This window comes from Argiope bruennichi, chromosome 10 (genome assembly GCF_947563725.1).
Source record: "Argiope bruennichi chromosome 10, qqArgBrue1.1, whole genome shotgun sequence".
NCBI lineage: Eukaryota > Metazoa > Arthropoda > Arachnida > Araneae > Araneidae > Argiope > Argiope bruennichi.
The window spans coordinates 117,903,477-117,921,862 of record NC_079160.1 but is presented as its reverse complement, the minus strand read 5'-3'; the positions used below and the strand labels follow the sequence as shown (position 1 = coordinate 117,921,862).

General features: G+C 33.0%; 1 protein-coding gene across 2 annotated transcripts in view; it reads right to left on the bottom strand.

The window, feature by feature from the left end:
• Positions 1-18,386, bottom strand: part of LOC129987888 (complement C3-like) — a 46,337-nt gene that overhangs the window by 12,062 nt on the left and 15,889 nt on the right. For both annotated transcript variants that reach the window (XM_056095869.1, XM_056095868.1), the window contains 5 exons: positions 18,219-18,329; positions 14,803-14,929; positions 10,766-10,838; positions 9,870-9,957; positions 3,841-3,915 (listed from right to left, as the gene is read on the bottom strand). In XM_056095869.1, coding sequence (XP_055951844.1) covers positions 3,841-3,915; positions 9,870-9,957; positions 10,766-10,838; positions 14,803-14,929; positions 18,219-18,329 — 474 coding nt within the window. The remainder of the gene's footprint in view (positions 1-3,840; positions 3,916-9,869; positions 9,958-10,765; positions 10,839-14,802; positions 14,930-18,218; positions 18,330-18,386) is intronic.

Sequence of the window (18,386 nt, the reverse complement as noted above, 5' to 3'; positions counted from 1 at the left end):
TCAAAATCTAATTAAAAATTAGACAAACCTTTTTTAGCGAACATCTACTACTTAAGAAAAAATTACGTATCAAATTTGACAGCTCCAGATTAAACGATTTGTCCAATAGAGAGTTTAGAAATATTTTTTTCATAACTTTATTGACAAGAAGTATTCCATTCTAAAAACTATTATTCTGTTGAAAGGGAGTGACATCAAAATATAGCGAAAGTTTGGCGGGTAAGAAATTAAACATTAGATGTTACATGCGGTAATATTTGTAAAATGACGCAATTTATTTTTATTAATTTCGAATTTCTTTTATTTAAACTTTTTAATACACGACTTCTTTCAAATGTAGAGTAATTATAATATTTTTGAAGCAAAACAAAAAGAAGAAAAATTATACAAAGTAACGATTATAAGATAATATATTATAAGATAATTATAGGTACAAACCGACATATGGTCAACAGTTGATTGATGTGGTTGAACATTTCAACCAAATTTCATTTACCCAAATCGTTAATTGTTTGAATTGTTGCGATCACATGTACACAAAGATACAGATAGACAGACGGCCAATCTCTTGAGGAATTTGGCTATAAATTTGAATCGAATTTACATTTTAAATGCCAAACCTATGAACCAAATTTTATCAGACTAATTCTTCATGTTTTATTAGAAAAATTTGTTCTAGGACGGAAAAACTTCTTTTGAATACATCTCCTTCAAAATTCAATAGAAGTCTGCAAGTTTGGTGTTAAGTCCCCTATATAAACTTCAGCTTTAATTTATCTTGTTTACAACAGACATAATTAAAAAATGCATCTATTGTAAACATGATTTTTTGGACTCAGAAAGATCTGAGCCGTGGTGATTCGAGTTGAAATATTTTTTACGATTATCTTTTCTTCTTTTTCTTCATACTTTATATAAGAGAAAGTAAAATCAAAATAAATTAGACACATATTTTAAGGATTCTGCATCTTTAATTTATAAAAATTTAAATAAATATTTAATGGATTGTAAATAATCTTGATATAATGCAAACCCATTTGGAATTTAAAAAATTCTAGTAAAATAAAAGAGACAATAATAAAAGTGAATGTCTTTTATTATTTTACTTGACTGAATGCCTTCTTTGACTGAACTTGGACTGAATGCGTCCAGTTTGCTTATAAAATTAACTCGGCGGTACAGATTCAATGCAAGACAGGTTTTCAATGAAAAGGTTAGTTCTGGAATCGAGAGGGGAAAAAATGGCTCATGCCTCCGTAAGCAAGACTTATTATCCCTGAAAAACCACAAAGAAAGCCTTGTACAAAAACTGGTCAGAATTATGGATAAATGATGCAAGTCAATACATTTGCCTTTTAACATCTCGGCAAATTTTACTGGTAGAAGCATGAAAATTTGTTTCCTTGTCGATAAATCGAGGAAAAATGTTTTAATCATTGACATTTTTCCTCATTGTGGAGGTCTATGAAAATATTTTTGTGAATATATATATATATATATATATATATATATATATATATATATATATATAGTTTTACTTTTTTTGAAACTCTCTGTATACTGTAAAATGGAAAAATATTATTTTGAAGTAAAAGTTGAGCTTCCTTTCAGTTGTAATAAGTTATTGTCCAACGAAAGAATTGATTACTAAAGATATACAAACTGCTATATTAAAATTTACAAAATATGTAATTATTTTTCAACTAAGCACTAAATTCTACTTTCATTTGTTTCCCACACTTCTTCGCTACGTAATTCTTGTATTTTCCTATGTCCATCCGAGGCTTAATGAAAGGTGTTTACTTTCCTACTTACATAAAGTGAAATAGAAATGTTATTTTTATTTTTTTACGTGCATTTTCGATAAATTACATTAATTTTAACTTCCCACAGAAACTCTAATAACTAATCATACTTGTCATAAATATTTATATTGATATCCACATAATTCCTTCAGATAAAAACTTTCACTTTTAGTCCCCAATCGAAATTCCTATGCTTTATTACTGGCATATATTCGATTGTTAAGATGGTAATAATTATCATCGCATTTCAATTGTTATCGAACAAAAAAGGATTTCAACAGTCACTTCTGTTGTTATTGTCAACAGCTATGTAACTGTTTAAATACTCAACAAAATTACAAGATACAAACAATGTAGCAGAAGGAACAATGAAAACATATACTGTTGCTTTCGACTAAAATTCATTTACAACCGATTTCTGCAACCGATCGTTGTGCGACTTTTTCTTGTTCTGAGCAATGCTTGGTGCGTTTCTTGACTGTTTCACTGTGGCTACGGTCGTCGGTGGACTCATCGTTTTTGTGACTGTTTGGGAATTGATAAGATATTCCCTATTTCCCCGTTTAACATCTACTGGGGATTTGATTTCTGATCCTGATTTGGATCCAAATACGGCAGTACCATCTCAACCGCCTGAACCACGAGTTGCCGTGGTGCGCTTGTATGCAGTGTTTCGATTTTGCCAGGCATTGGAAATTCCAGCTGAACTGGCTGCTGCTCAAGCTGATGTTCCGGTAGTGAAATCATACATGGATTATAAAATCTGCTGTGGATTGAACTTGCCCGCCCGATTGGCTCCCATCGGTGTCCCAGTTGTAGAATCATATGAAATCTATCTGCTTTGCTTGGCTCTGGACTTGCCTGCGGAATACCGACAGCGGATATAGACATTTTAACATCGAAGCTGTCGGCAGTACTGAATATGATGCGGGGAGATGTATTTTCGGCACTTTTTTTTGACCGATTGTAACCAAAATTTCACACTCATGAATTTTTGCACTCGCGTACATGCAAAAATACGTAGAAATAGACAGTCAACCCTTTGAAAGATTCGAGTATTACTGGGTAATCTGGGTAAATATGTGGGTATATAACATTTTAGATGCTAAATCTGTGAACCAAATTTTATACATCTAGCTCTTTATGCTTTTTAGTTGCTATCGAGCTCGTTTGCACTCGGGGCAGCTGGAATGGCTCATTTTCTGTGAAGGGATTAAGTTCAAAATTTTATAATTATCTATAAATATAGTGTTAAGTCCTCATACTAAATTTGACCCATCTTTCTCAAATCTTTTTCATCATTTTTCTGAGACAGATTAACAGAACGATAGGTAGACGCATTTCCAAAAATGTGTCTTTCGTGGAGATCTGTCAATATCTCGAGTTTGAAATTCTGGACGATTACAATGTTTTCTCCTTGCATGACATCGCATTCAAGGAAATCAAAATATATATATTTTTTTACGCATATCAATGCCCGGACTTTCTCCAAGACTGATTGACGTAAAATTATGAATTTTACGTCAATCAGTTTTGGATTGGATTGTCCTAAAATACTGTTATTCAAAACTTTAGTAAATCGGTTAGATGTGTTCGCAGAAGAAAGAAAATATTATTTTTAGTTTCTGTTTAAATTTTGAAGTGTCAAGAACATTTCCTTTCATAATTCCTTAAGATTAAATATTTAAGAAAGATAAAATGCTGACCTCATAACTTTTTCAGCAGTATACTTATTGACTGAAAGGGAATAAAATATTATTTTTTACATTATTTAAATCCTTTTGAAATGAAAACTAAAAACTGAATTTTATGATGAATAAACGAAATTTTTACTGAAAAGTTTTTTGAGATTTTGCATAAATCATAAAAAATATTCTTTAGTACAAATAAGATTTAAATGCTGAATGAATTTATTTTCTATTCTCATATTTTTTTTTAATGTTTAGTTGCAGCAAAAAGTTTTTTAAGATTAATTGAAAATTTATCACTTCCTTTGTATCTCAAAGTTCTGAAATAAATCTGAAAATGATCATACCGTCTTCAAGTACAAGATCAATCCTTTACTTGATTTTTCATATCGTTCGATCTTATGCTTTGGATTGTATTGCAACTATGGTAAAGAAGAAAGAAAATTAATTAAATCATTCAAAGTTCATAGTCAATATATATTTTTCATTACTTACTTAAATACCTACTTGTACAACTATATATGGTAAAGAAAAAAGAAAATTAATTAAATCATTCAAAGTTTATAGTCAATATATATTTTTCATTACTTACTTAAATACCTACTTGTACAACTATATATGGTAAAGAAAAAAGAAAATTAATTAAATCATTCAAAGTTCATAGTCAATATATATTTTTCATTACTTACTTAAATACCTACTTGTACAACTATATATGGTAAAGAAAAAAGAAAATTAATTAAATCATTCAAAGTTCATAGTCAATATATATTTTTCATTACTTACTTAAATACCTACTTGTACATATATGGTAAAGAAAAAAGAAAATTAATTAAATCATTCAAAGTTCATAGTTAATATATATTTTTCATTACTTACTTAAATACCTACTTGTACAACTATATATGGTAAAGAAAAAAGAAAATTAATTAAATCATTCAAAGTTCATAGTCAATATATATTTTTCATTACTTACTTAAATACCTACTTGTACAACTATATATGGTAAAGAAAAAAGAAAATTAATTAAATCATTCAAAGTTCATAGTCAATATATATTTTTCATTACTTACTTAAATACCTACTTGTACAACTATATATGGTAAAGAAGAAAGAAAATTAATTAAATCATTCAAAGTTCATAGTCAATATATATTTTTCATTACTTACTTAAATACCTACTTGTACAACTATATATGGTAAAGAAAAAAGAAAATTAATTAAATCATTCAAAGTTCATAGTCAATATATATTTTTCATTACTTACTTAAATACCTACTTGTACATATATGGTAAAGAAAAAAGAAAATTAATTAAATCATTCAAAGTTCATAGTTAATATATATTTTTCATTACTTGCTTAAATACCTACTTGTACATATATGGTAAAGAAAAAAGAAAATTAATTAAATCATTCAAAGTTCATAGTTAATATATATTTTTCATTACTTACTTAAATACCTACTTGTACAACTATATATGGTAAAGAAAAAAGAAAATTAATTAAATCATTCAAAGTTCATAGTCAATATATATTTTTCATTACTTACTTAAATACCTACTTGTACAACTATATATGGTAAAGAAGAAAGAAAATTAATTAAATCATTCAAAGTTCATAGTCAATATATATTTTTCATTACTTACTTAAATACCTACTTGTACAACTATATATGGTAAAGAAAAAAGAAAATTAATTAAATCATTCAAAGTTCATAGTCAATATATATTTTTCATTACTTACTTAAATACCTACTTGTACAACTATATATGGTAAAGAAAAAAGAAAATTAATTAAATCATTCAAAGTTCATAGTCAATATATATTTTTCATTACTTACTTAAATACCTACTTGTACAACTATATATGGTAAAGAAGAAAGAAAATTAATTAAATCATTCAAAGTTCATAGTCAATATATATTTTTCATTACTTACTTAAATACCTACTTGTACAACTATATATGGTAAAGAAAAAAGAAAATTAATTAAATCATTCAAAGTTCATAGTCAATATATATTTTTCATTACTTACTTAAATACCTACTTGTACATATATGGTAAAGAAAAAAGAAAATTAATTAAATCATTCAAAGTTCATAGTTAATATATATTTTTCATTACTTGCTTAAATACCTACTTGTATCAAAAAACACCCATAAACTTGCTTTCTTAAAATTTTAAAGTTTGAATATTTTAATTTAACTTCAGCCTTTACTATCACGTGAAAACATGTTGTTGTTTTGGTTTGGGGGTTTTGGAGCCTCAAAATACACGGGCAGAAAATAGGCGATTTATGACTTTTGAGACATCTATTTCTCCTTTTTAGGGTTATTAGAAAATGATAAAGAAGGTTGTAACATTTGGCGACTTATCGCTAACAAAAAGCTACAACTTTGCACGAATGTCCGCCATTTACCCGATTCTCCTGTCTGGAGTGGGAATGAACGTGAAACAACAAGAGGAGGTATCGAAAGTTTATATATATATATATATATATAAATTTTTTTAGATCGCAAAAAAAAAATTTGGAGCTCGAATGATTTTAAAATGGGGAAAAATAAAACATCGCTATTCTAAAAGTTGACGATTGCGCAAGACAGTAGTTATGTGATCATTCAAATCAAATTTGAATCGGATTTTCAAGAAAAGAAAGAGGCTTTGAGATAAAAATTTGGATCTTGAATAGTTTTGAGATGATGATAAAAAATATCGTTTTCTAAATATCGACGCATGCGTAATCTGACAGTCTCGTGATTATTTCAAACCGGTTTAAACTGGTTAATGACTTACATTAATTAATACAAACAATGACTTAAAAATAATAATGTTCTTACAAGATAACTTGAAATTTGTGATAGCAGATTTCAATTTTTTGTTTTTACTTTGAATCATTGATAATCACCTCCAATGTTCTCTTTAATTGAATGATCTTTGGTGCGTGGTTTAACACGCATTGCCAAATTTACTTTAAATTAAAGTATTAAAACATTTTTACTTAATGAAAACTGCCAGCCATGTAAATAACAAAAATTAATTTTAATTACAAATTAAATTAACAAATATAGAACATGATACATTGACCGTAATTCCCTCGACCAGCACGAGGCAGAAGTTCGGCGCAAGCCGGGGAAGGCAGGAAGTGAATCACTCGTATCCGTTGGAGAGCAAAGTTCATCTCCATTGGTATGATTGATGCTTATCGCCAACTGGCGAAACAAACAGTCATTTATCGCCTGTTTGGCCGCTGCAGATCGTAGACAACACTGTGTGGTTTGATTTCACCAATCCCTACCTTGGTACGCGTTATCATAATGAAGAGAAAACTTGATCTGTCTTAATATATACACGGTAATGCTTAGCAGAAACCTGTTGTTGCTTATCAGTCAGGTCATGTTCATGAGTGCAACTGCGAAGTTGCTATCTTTAGATAAAAAGCAAAGTAAGAATTTATTTTGTATTCCAGTAGGATCTATATGATTTGGAGAGCAAAACTACAGTTTTTACACGTTTGAATATAACCTATCCTATGGATTAGAAATGTAAACGTCACATAATGCACAATAGATCACAAACACATTCTGTATTTTGAATCACAATTCCGAGATATATGATGTTAGTTTTTATGCTCTTTTTCAAGTTGTAGCTCAATGCCACTGTGGTAATGTTCATGTAGAGTGTTGTATAAAGCACTTCATCGCTATTAAAAAAATAAATTCTTTATTTCACTAACAAATATAGGAACATCACTGCTTAGCGCACGTATACATAGAACGGGGATTCCCCGGGCGAAGTATTAACATAGATTGTATTAGGGAAAGTAGATAGGTAGCGCTTTAGAATGACATGAATGAAAGATGGCGCTACGATCACTACACCACAGAGAGAAAGAAGAAAAAACGTAAAAATATCATTCCTTTAACTATAAAAATAGCAAATAAAATTGCGTGTTCTAAAAGAAAATATAAATCTGAGTATCGTGCCAGTTATTGCTAAATGCACTACTTAGTTTGTCATTTGATGGTCTTTCAGAAATCTGGGAAAAAAAACGTTCAGGTAAGTTGCTCGGTAAGATAGAAACTATAAATATATTTTCTGAAAATAAATTTAAAAAAAAAAAAAAAGAAAAAACTTTATTTAGTGGAGTTTGTTGACAAAGTAGCGAAGGTTAAGTATCAATAAATGGATAAAGGAATAAATGAAAAGTATGCAGTTGCCATAAATAAAAATCAACAAATCATATGGAATAATAATAAAAAAAACAGTTGGAGAAGAATGGTTGAGACTATTTATTTCAAGGCACGTTTCGTCCTTAACCAATGAAAAACCAGAAAAGAAAATTTACCAAGAATAACCGTTTTAAAATCTATCATTGTTGATACCTTCTTTCAAACTATGTTACATTACAATACCAGTATGAATAAGAAAGAAGGGCAAGCAGTACAAATAAGAGTAGGATGATACATACAGCATGAGGGTGGGATCAAAGATAGAACTACATCTCGTATTATGAATCAATTAGCATGAAATTGAAATCCTTATATTTTTAAAAGTAGCTTTCCTTATCTTACTACGTGTACATTGAGACATATGTTATGTAAAATAGGATATATTTAACTAAATTTTAAAAAAAGTAAACTGTTAGTTCATATCCGTATAATAGAAAAAGTGATCTCAGGTATAATAGTTTCCTTTAATTATTGAATTATTATTAAGAAATTGTTGAAAGCCAAAACGAATTTGATGATATTTGATTCTATGTTTATGGGCATAATAATCAGGAAAGCAAAGCCTACTCTAACCTAAAAAATAGGTGCAAGAAATAAGTCACTGCAAAATAGCGCCCCTCCCCCCAAAACATAAGAGAGATCCAACATACTGGAAATCTTCAACCGTTTTAGTCACATTATGGCTATTATGAAACCAAGTTAAGAAGATTTCCACCAACAGGAATTCTACATTAATCTCGATAAATGGGATAATAGTAAATGCACAATAATAAGAAAAGTAGATACTAATAAGTTCTCAAGTTTTCTTAAAAAACGAAACTGAAGTTAAAATGCTACATGCAGAAAGAATTTTCCAATTTTAAAGCAAGTTTCGAACCTTTAATTCTGGACAAAAAAGAGTTTAAGATGGATGTTCATGGTAGTTGATGGAATGGGAATGTATACATACAACAATGGGTCCATTTTATCTTGAGGAAGCAATAACCAAACTAGTTTTGAGTGATTTTTGTACTGGCAAATAAAATGTTATTAGGAGAAAGAAAATATCGGTCAAGTTCCAGTTCAAAGATGGCAGAAATGATAGGAGCAGGAAGTAAATTTTTTCCGACATGATGGAAAATCGAAGAAGGATTCAATTGAGAGTGAATGATCGTTTTATCATTGCTAGCAACTTTTGTATCTATTTTGGTGGCTGCAGTTACTTTGAAGTACGGATTAAAAGGCGAGTTCCAACTTCTGATATTGAGTGATTTTTAAGCCTATATACATGAAAGCTATCATCAATCGTAATTTTTCAGTCTTTTTGAACCTGATATGAGCCTGTCTTTATGATTTCAGTAGAGGAAATAATGGAGAAGTGGTAGAAATTTTCTTCTTACATCCTAACGAACGAAATCTACTTTTGTCTTCCAGGTGGCCAACAGGATTTTAAATGAATTCATATTTTTAAAAAAATGTAATTATTTTTTCGTTTTTTTTTCAATTTTAATAAACTATGAAATTCGATAATTTTAAAGAATCGATTATCATTGAGAAGGCCGGCGTCCTTGCATAGGGGTAGCACATCTTCCCCGTGATCTGGGCGTCCCGGGTTCGAATCCTGGTTTGGGCATGGTTGTTCTTCGTCTGTGTTCTATATGTGAGGTGTGTGAATGTGCCCCCCTGTAAAAAGGGGTTGTGCAAGCTAATGTGTGAGTTTCATCTTCATATGAGCTAGAAATCAGACTTCTGCCCTCGAGTGCTCAAGGGTCTTTACCCTCAGAAGACACGGCATCATCATTGAGAAAGAGTTCAGTTTTCGCGATCAAGATAAATTGAATGTGTGCTGTCATTTCGTTTCACCCGATGCAAAAATAAAAATATCATAATGTAATCTTTAACCCTCTCATTACTAATCCGGCCCAAACCGACCATGAAAGTTCCATATCAATGCGCTTTTTTTTGGGGGGGGGGAGGGCTTTTCTTTTAATCGAGAAATGTAGGAAGTCCAGTGAGGATATCCTTGATGATAATTTGCTTTATATCCTGCACATTTCGTTTGAAACTGAAACCAACACCAAAATGGCCCATTAGTATGAAATTTTCCCTGCCGGGTTGGACTGGATTCGCAGAGAAAGGGTGGTTTTATTAGAAGTGAAAATTCTTACTTTTCTAAGGTCTTCTTCATCAAGATGAAATCCAGAAAATATTCCAATTTCAACGATTGTCATTCCGGTAGTTTTATTTCCCAAATATCTACAAAGTGGAAGTAAAAAAAATTTTACCATCTAGATTCATAATGTTACGAATCTGTGATACTGCTTCCTAGCATAGTTGGTTCCATCATCAGAAAGACTGTTTTACAGTCGTCTGTATTGGACGGAATTCGGGTGTCACGTCGGAGGTCCCAGAGCTTGGCGACAAACTTGGCGGCCATTTGGCGAATTTGGCGACAAAATAGATTACACCCGAAACATCGAGAATTTTCCCGATCCTTCCATTAGGAACCGAGATACGCCTCGAAAGTTCCCGATTGGTTGAGATTCTCCTAGCCCCGCCTCCTGAGACCTATAAAAGGAGGGAGTCTGTAGCTGCCGTGGTAGTAGTCGGAATCGACGGTAAAGAACGAGTTTTCCAGAGATTAGCAGAGCAACGACGGAGTCAAGCTAGGGCTGAACTAAGCTGTGCGCTACTGTCTACAGTAGAGTCTTGTGTGCACGTCTCGGCTGAAGATAATTGTCTTCTCTGTGCTGTATATAGTTGTCGTCTTTGTGCTGTCCTGTGTGTCTTCGTGTAATTAAACGTTGATTGAGCGTTCTCCACACCATATAACTTCCACTATCCAAACGAATCCGGAAATTTCGTAACAGTATATTAAAATATTGATTTGCACTGAGATATAAACTGGTTATTGTTTGCATTGAATGCACTTCTTTCGTTATTTAGATATAAATTGGAAAAAAAAAATCATAACTAATCAAGTTAAAACAAGCCGTTTGAAGAATAAGGTATGCATAATTGTTGATTCAAATATATATATATAAAAAAAAAACCAATCAAATACCTGACACATATCGACACGTTCATTATGAGTTCACTATCTTCAAATACAGCTTTTCTCTTGGATCTTTTAGCTCCTTTAAAAAATGTATAAAGATTAGTTAGCATAGAAATTGAAACAAGTTTTTGATATTTAAAGAATTAACAAAAGCACGTTTGTTGTAAGTATTCAATAATGGATCTGCAATTAAAGCTGTAGAGTTGCAGTATTTCTTTCAATTATTTCTAAAACTAATTATAACTATTTCTCGTCATCTTTTTCAGACTTTTCTTATTGAGAGCTGGAGGATTTTAGGCAATTGCAGATAAAAATCTTCGTTAACTGTATTCTGTAACAGTATTTTGGACGTGAAAATCTATTTCCATTCCATGGAACATGGTCTAAATGGGGGAAAAACTACTGAATAAGTTCTTAAGGAATATTTTTTACGTTATTTATTTGATGATCATTTATTTTTCTTTAAAACCCGCTGATATTGAATAAGAATGATATTCGAGAACTTAAATATTAGTTCAAGCAGAACATTTATTAAAAATTCGTTATCAACCGAATCTGGTAATTCACAATATCAACAATGAGTTAAATTTGGAAATAGATATCCATTTAACTGCTTATCGATTTTTAATGAACATGCTATATGAAACATATTTTCAAGGGAGTATTATCTTTCAAATAATGCAAGTTGATTATCAAAAACTGTTCCGGTATAAGAATCTCTAGTTATACCGAGAAAGAAGTTTTGTTTAACAAGAAGTTTTGTTTGTTTTGAAAAACAAGAATTAAAATGAAATAGTTATGATTACAGTGAAAAAATTTCAAATGACAGCACTTTCTTTTTTTATTGGAATGTGATCTAGTAAAAAACCATGAGTTTCGTTGCAATGGTATATGCTACAGGAAAATAACTAGTGCTGGAGGGACTAAAACAATGGTCACAGGAAGCCAACTATTGCACTCAATAGGAGATCATGCCTACCTCTGAAAGATCATTTGACCCCAGTAGGACAATAACGCTATATGTCTTTGTCCCATTGTGGTCATGTGATCTTTCTGAGGTACGCGTGACCTTCCATTGCCCGTAATAGTTGACTTCGTGTGAACGCTACGGGAAAACTGTCAATAAGGACAGAGAAAAAACAGAAAGTTTTATTATGTTTTAAAAATTTTCCCGTAACCTCTTTTATACGTAATTAGTCACATCTGGACTTTTGGAGGAATGACTAAAAGTATCTCCGTACAGCTGCTCAAAATGTCTTTAGCGTGTTGAAGGGTGAGCGGGTGAACACTGTAACTGAAAAGTATCTCAGTACAGCTGCTCAAAATGTCTTTAGCGTGTTGAAGGGTGAGCGGGTGAACACTGTAACTGAAAAGTATCTCAGTACAGCTGCTCAAAATGTCTTTAGCGTGTTGAAGGGTGAGCGGGTGAACACTGTAACTGAAAAGTATCTCAGTACAGCTGCTCAAAATGTCTTTAGCGTGTTGAAGGGTGAGCGGGTGAACACTGTAACTGAAAAGTATCTCAGTACAGCTGCTCAAAATGTCTTTAGCGTGTTGAAGGGTGAGCGGGTGAACACTGTAACTGAAAAGTATCTCAGTACAGTTGCTCAAAATGTCTTTAGCGTGTTGAAGGGTGAGCGGGTGAACACTGTAACTGAAAAGTATCTCAGTACAGCTGCTCAAAATGTCTTTAGCGTGTTGAAGGGTGAGCGGGTGAACACTGTAACTGAAAAGTATCTCAGTACAGCTGCTCAAAATGTCTTTAGCGTGTTGAAGGGTGAGCGGGTGAACACTGTAACTGAAAAGTATCTCAGTACAGCTGCTCAAAATGTCTTTAGCGTGTTGAAGGGTGAGCGGGTGAACACTGTAACTGAAAAGTATCTCAGTACAGCTGCTCAAAATGTCTTTAGCGTGTTGAAGGGTGAGCGGGTGAACACTGTAACTGAAAAGTATCTCAGTACAGCTGCTCAAAATGTCTTTAGCGTGTTGAAGGGTGAGCGGGTGAACACTGTAACTGAAAAGTATCTCAGTACAGCTGCTCAAAATGTCTTTAGCGTGTTGAAGGGTGAGCGGGTGAACACTGTAACTGAAAAGTATCTCAGTACAGCTGCTCAAAATGTCTTTAGCGTGTTGAAGGGTGAGCGGGTGAACACTGTAACTGAAAAGTATCTCAGTACAGCTGCTCAAAATGTCTTTAGCGTGTTGAAGGGTGAGCGGGTGAACACTGTAACTGAAAAGTATCTCAGTACAGCTGCTCAAAATGTCTTTAGCGTGTTGAAGGGTGAGCGGGTGAACACTGTAACTGAAAAGTATCTCAGTACAGCTGCTCAAAATGTCTTTAGCGTGTTGAAGGGTGAGCGGGTGAACACTGTAACTGAAAAGTATCTCAGTACAGCTGCTCAAAATGTCTTTAGCGTGTTGAAGGGTGAGCGGGTGAACACTGTAACTGAAAAGTATCTCAGTACAGCTGCTCAAAATGTCTTTAGCGTGTTGAAGGGTGAGCGGGTGAACACTGTAACTGAAAAGTATCTCAGTACAGCTGCTCAAAATGTCTTTAGCGTGTTGAAGGGTGAGCGGGTGAACACTGTAACTGAAAAGTATCTCAGTACAGCTGCTCAAAATGTCTTTAGCGTGTTGAAGGGTGAGCGGGTGAACACTGTAACTGAAAAGTATCTCAGTACAGCTGCTCAAAATGTCTTTAGCGTGTTGAAGGGTGAGCGGGTGAACACTGTAACTGAAAAGTATCTCAGTACAGCTGCTCAAAATGTCTTTAGCGTGTTGAAGGGTGAGCGGGTGAACACTGTAACTGAAAAGTATCTCAGTACAGCTGCTCAAAATGTCTTTAGCGTGTTGAAGGGTGAGCGGGTGAACACTGTAACTGAAAAGTATCTCAGTACAGCTGCTCAAAATGTCTTTAGCGTGTTGAAGGGTGAGCGGGTGAACACTGTAACTGAAAAGTATCTCAGTACAGCTGCTCAAAATGTCTTTAGCGTGTTGAAGGGTGAGCGGGTGAACACTGTAACTGAAAAGTATCTCAGTACAGCTGCTCAAAATGTCTTTAGCGTGTTGAAGGGTGAGCGGGTGAACACTGTAACTGAAAAGTATCTCAGTACAGCTGCTCAAAATGTCTTTAGCGTGTTGAAGGGTGAGCGGGTGAACACTGTAACTGAAAAGTATCTCAGTACAGCTGCTCAAAATGTCTTTAGCGTGTTGAAGGGTGAGCGGGTGAACACTGTAACTGAAAAGTATCTCAGTACAGCTGCTCAAAATGTCTTTAGCGTGTTGAAGGGTGAGCGGGTGAACACTGTAACTGAAAAGTATCTCAGTACAGCTGCTCAAAATGTCTTTAGCGTGTTGAAGGGTGAGCGGGTGAACACTGTAACTGAAAAGTATCTCAGTACAGCTGCTCAAAATGTCTTTAGCGTGTTGAAGGGTGAGCGGGTGAACACTGTAACTGAAAAGTATCTCAGTACAGCTGCTCAAAATGTCTTTAGCGTGTTGAAGGGTGAGCGGGTGAACACTGTAACTGAAAAGTATCTCAGTACAGCTTCTCAAAATGTCTTTAGCGTGTTGAAGGGTGAGCGGGTGAACACTGTAACTGAAAAGTATCTCAGTACAGCTGCTCAAAATGTCTTTAGCGTGTTGAAGGGTGAGCGGGTGAACACTGTAACTGAAAAGTATCTCAGTACAGCTGCTCAAAATGTCTTTAGCGTGTTGAAGGGTGAGCGGGTGAACACTGTAAATGAAATGTCATTAGATCAACATTTGTTTAGATAGTTCACATAGTTCTGAATGAATCCTACCAGTAAAAAAATATTTTTTACACACAAAATGCTCACTGCTCATTTACTTGTCATTTGGCTGAATTTTCTCTATGGCCGCGAGTTTTCAATTGCTTTAGCATGCAAGTTGATTGAAATATCATCTGATTACTTTTACCTAATGCTCATTTATGGAAAATAACACAGAAATGAATTTAATGTCTCCATCTATTTGTTGAGCTAAAAGATATTGCTTTCTGAACCATACTTATAAATTCTGACCTTTTAAATGTAATCCGTCCCCAAGGATGGGTATCTGTCGAGGTCTGCTTCTAGGGTCTATTTTCGAAATAAGGTCATCGTCTTCTGTATCCATTTCTAATTCAGATACATTGACAGACAAGTCGAACTATTAAGGGAAGAAAACAGTCCAAGTCAGAATAAACTATATCGAACCCTATTAAAAAATGACAAACTTGGTTTCAAGAGATCCTAAACCGAGAATTCTTTTAAACTAGAATAGAATTTAAATGAGATGAAGTGGTAAATTAAAACATCATATTATAGAACACTCTTTTGGAGTGTGAAATTGAAGAACATAGTTTTCATAAAGGGATTTTCATGACTTTCCCGATTTAATTTCCCCTCTGCTGGAATTTAATTCATTTTCGTTATATGTTTGTTACAGATGAAAATGAAGCCAAAGGATAGGAACTGTTTGAATTCATTGTAGAGATTGATCCAAATTAAGAAAAAGGAGATTTCTTTTTTTTGAATTGAAAAAAATTTCCATTTCGTACTGCAGAAATTTCTTTAACCCTTTTACACGTTTACAAGATATATTTTTTAAAAAGGTATTATATCATCTTTCTTTCATACCATGCATCATTTTAAACAATAATAAAAATCTTTTCAATTAACGTTCACACAATTAAATTATAGCAGTATTGTAAGAATAAACGTGGTTTTGTCCGTGGAGCAAAAAATTAAAGTTATGAAGGAAAAAAAAAGTAAATAATAATAATAATAAAAAATTGCCACTTTAGCATTTCTTTATTTTCTTCTATATTATTTTTCTTTGTTATTTGCATAGATGACAAAAAAAATCAAAACAAGTAATTGAAAATGACGATGCGCTAAACATAAAAAAAAAACAGAACTATAAAAAATAATTTTAATGATTCTTCTTTTTTTAACTTGATAATTTGCCAAATCTGTGAAGAAGCAACATTTCTTCCAGCGGATCTGCTACCAGTGAAAAACTCTTCGATCACGAAAAATATAATTAAAAATAAACGAATTAAAACATTTAAATTGCTCTTGTTTTAAATTAAAGAGAAACGTCTAAATAATGTCTTTCAATAAATTTGGTATAAGGTCTTTACACCAATTTGTAGATTTCCATCAATATTCATTCAGAGCGAAATCATTCAGAGGTAATCTCTCTGTCCATTTGTCCCAATATAAATTAATACGACAAATACAAAACCAAGAGAATTAGATAGATTAAAAATTGATGTAAAGATTTAGCATCTAAAATGTACATTCCTATCAAATTTAGAATAGAATCAAGGAATAGTTTCTCATACTTTGAGATTTCCTGTTGATCTGTGTTTTCACATGCATATAAATGTGATATCTAGAAAACATAAAGACTTGTAAAGTATATCAAATTTGTTATATGACCTTGTGAATACAATTGCAGTTTTGTGTCAAATTGTTATTTCAATCGATTGGGAAAAACGTGTCTAAAACACAAATTCGTTTTATGGGTACTATTAACTGCATGCCAACTGTTTACCGCCAACAAATCGCCAATAACCATATGATCGATTCAGTGAAAACATTAAATTCACACAAAAGTTCAATATTTCGTAATTATTATTCGCCAATGGCATTCGTGGCATGAATCAAGGTTTAAAATTTATGGGGAAGGTGAGGAGAATAACATACTGTTACGAATCTGTGATGCTGCTTCCCAGCATAGTTGGTTCCATCATCAGAAAGACTGTTTTACAGTCATCTGTATTGGAAGGAGTCCGGGTGTCGCCTCGGAGAGCTTGGCGACAAACTTGGAGCCATTTGGCAACTTTGGCGCCAAAATACATTATACCCGAAACATCGAGAATTTTCCCGTACCGTCCATTGGGAACCGAAATACGCCTCGAAAGTTCCTGATTGGTTGAGAGGCTTCTAGCCCCGCCTCCTGAGACCTATAAAAGGAGGCCGTATGCAGCTGCCGGAGTAGTAGTCGGAATCGACTGTAAACAACGGGTCTTCCAGAGATTAGCAGAGCTGCGACGGGGTCAAGCTAGTGCTGAACTAAGCTGTGCCGTACTGTCTGCAGTAGAGTCTTGTTGTGTGCTGCAGTGTGCACGTCTGCAGTGTGAAGATAATTCTCTTCTCTATGATGTATATAGTTGTCTCCTTTGTGCTGTCCTGTGTGTCGTAGTGTCAATAAACGTGTTGTGTGTTCGTCTACTGAAAGGATTGATCATTGTGTTGTGTTATCTTCATACCATACACAACCGCTAAATACACACAAGTAAACGAACCCGACGGATTGATAGTGATAAAGGGAAATCCGTAACGATACGTATTAGAGGGTACATGAGAAAGTTTTAGGAAGGCTGCTCCCGCTGGTTTGAAAATACACTTTTAATTGCAGCAACACTAGAAGGCACACAGAGAAGCTTCACAATTAATACGATTTTTATACATTTGTACAATTTTAACAATTTGTATTGCAATAAAATGTGTTTGAACAAACAAGGAAACACAAGACATTACAACACAACTTTATCCACATGTTATCCATATTTAAGGAAACCTACCATATGGACTCGTAAGATAACATATTCTATAACGGTTCAAAATGTGTTCCTGAAAATGTTCTGTGCAAGAAGTGAAATGATGTTGTTGAGATCAAATAAAGTTCTTGGATTGTCATTCCTCATCAAACGTTTCAGATGCCCTTATACCAAACATCGCATGGATGGATGTCCGGGAATTGCAGAGATAGCAATCACATGGAAAATAAGATTTCCGAAAATGTTTCTTTTCTTATATAGCAGTCACTGCGTGTTGTCAAACACATTTACATATTTAAGAAAAGTGCACTTGGTATAACGCTACCTGGTGATCACAATCTGATTTTGTTTCCTTATTGAAACCAATTTCGATCCTTCCATGAAGTCCTTTGTTAAATTTTGTGAATTTCGGATGACTGGCTTTGCATGTAGGCTGATTTGAAATTGGATAATTTAATTATGGATATTGTACATATCACATTTTCTGTGCCTCCTGTTTTTACAATTTTTGTTTCACTCAAAATTTTGGATCCATATTTATTTATCTAATTTTTATCTGTCGAAAATGAATATTTTAATAAATTATCATTTTGTAAATAAAAATCTTTATACCTTTTATGTTTATACAGGTGTACATTATAATTTCTCCTATAATGAATGCATTCTCGAAATGTTTAATTGTTAGTGCCTCTTTTATAGAATAAAATTTATTTAAATTCTGCCCATTAAGTAGTAATTGAGTCCTTAAAATCCTAATCACTGTTATATTGCCACTAGGAACACACTGCTATGAAATCATTCATAATTCTTACATATATAACAAAGAAAGTGAAAATTAGAACATAAAATTTCTTCTTTCCAAAATGTTAAACAAAAACCAATAATTACCTTGCACATTTTTTCTTTAGGAGTAATTACATTATATCGCAATTTACCTTCTAAAGAAACAATGCCGTGCCCAGTTGTTTTGATCAATAAATTTCCATCCACTTTGTTCACCTGTTAAATAAACATGGATTAGGGAAAAAACACCTTTAAAACAAACAACAACAAAAA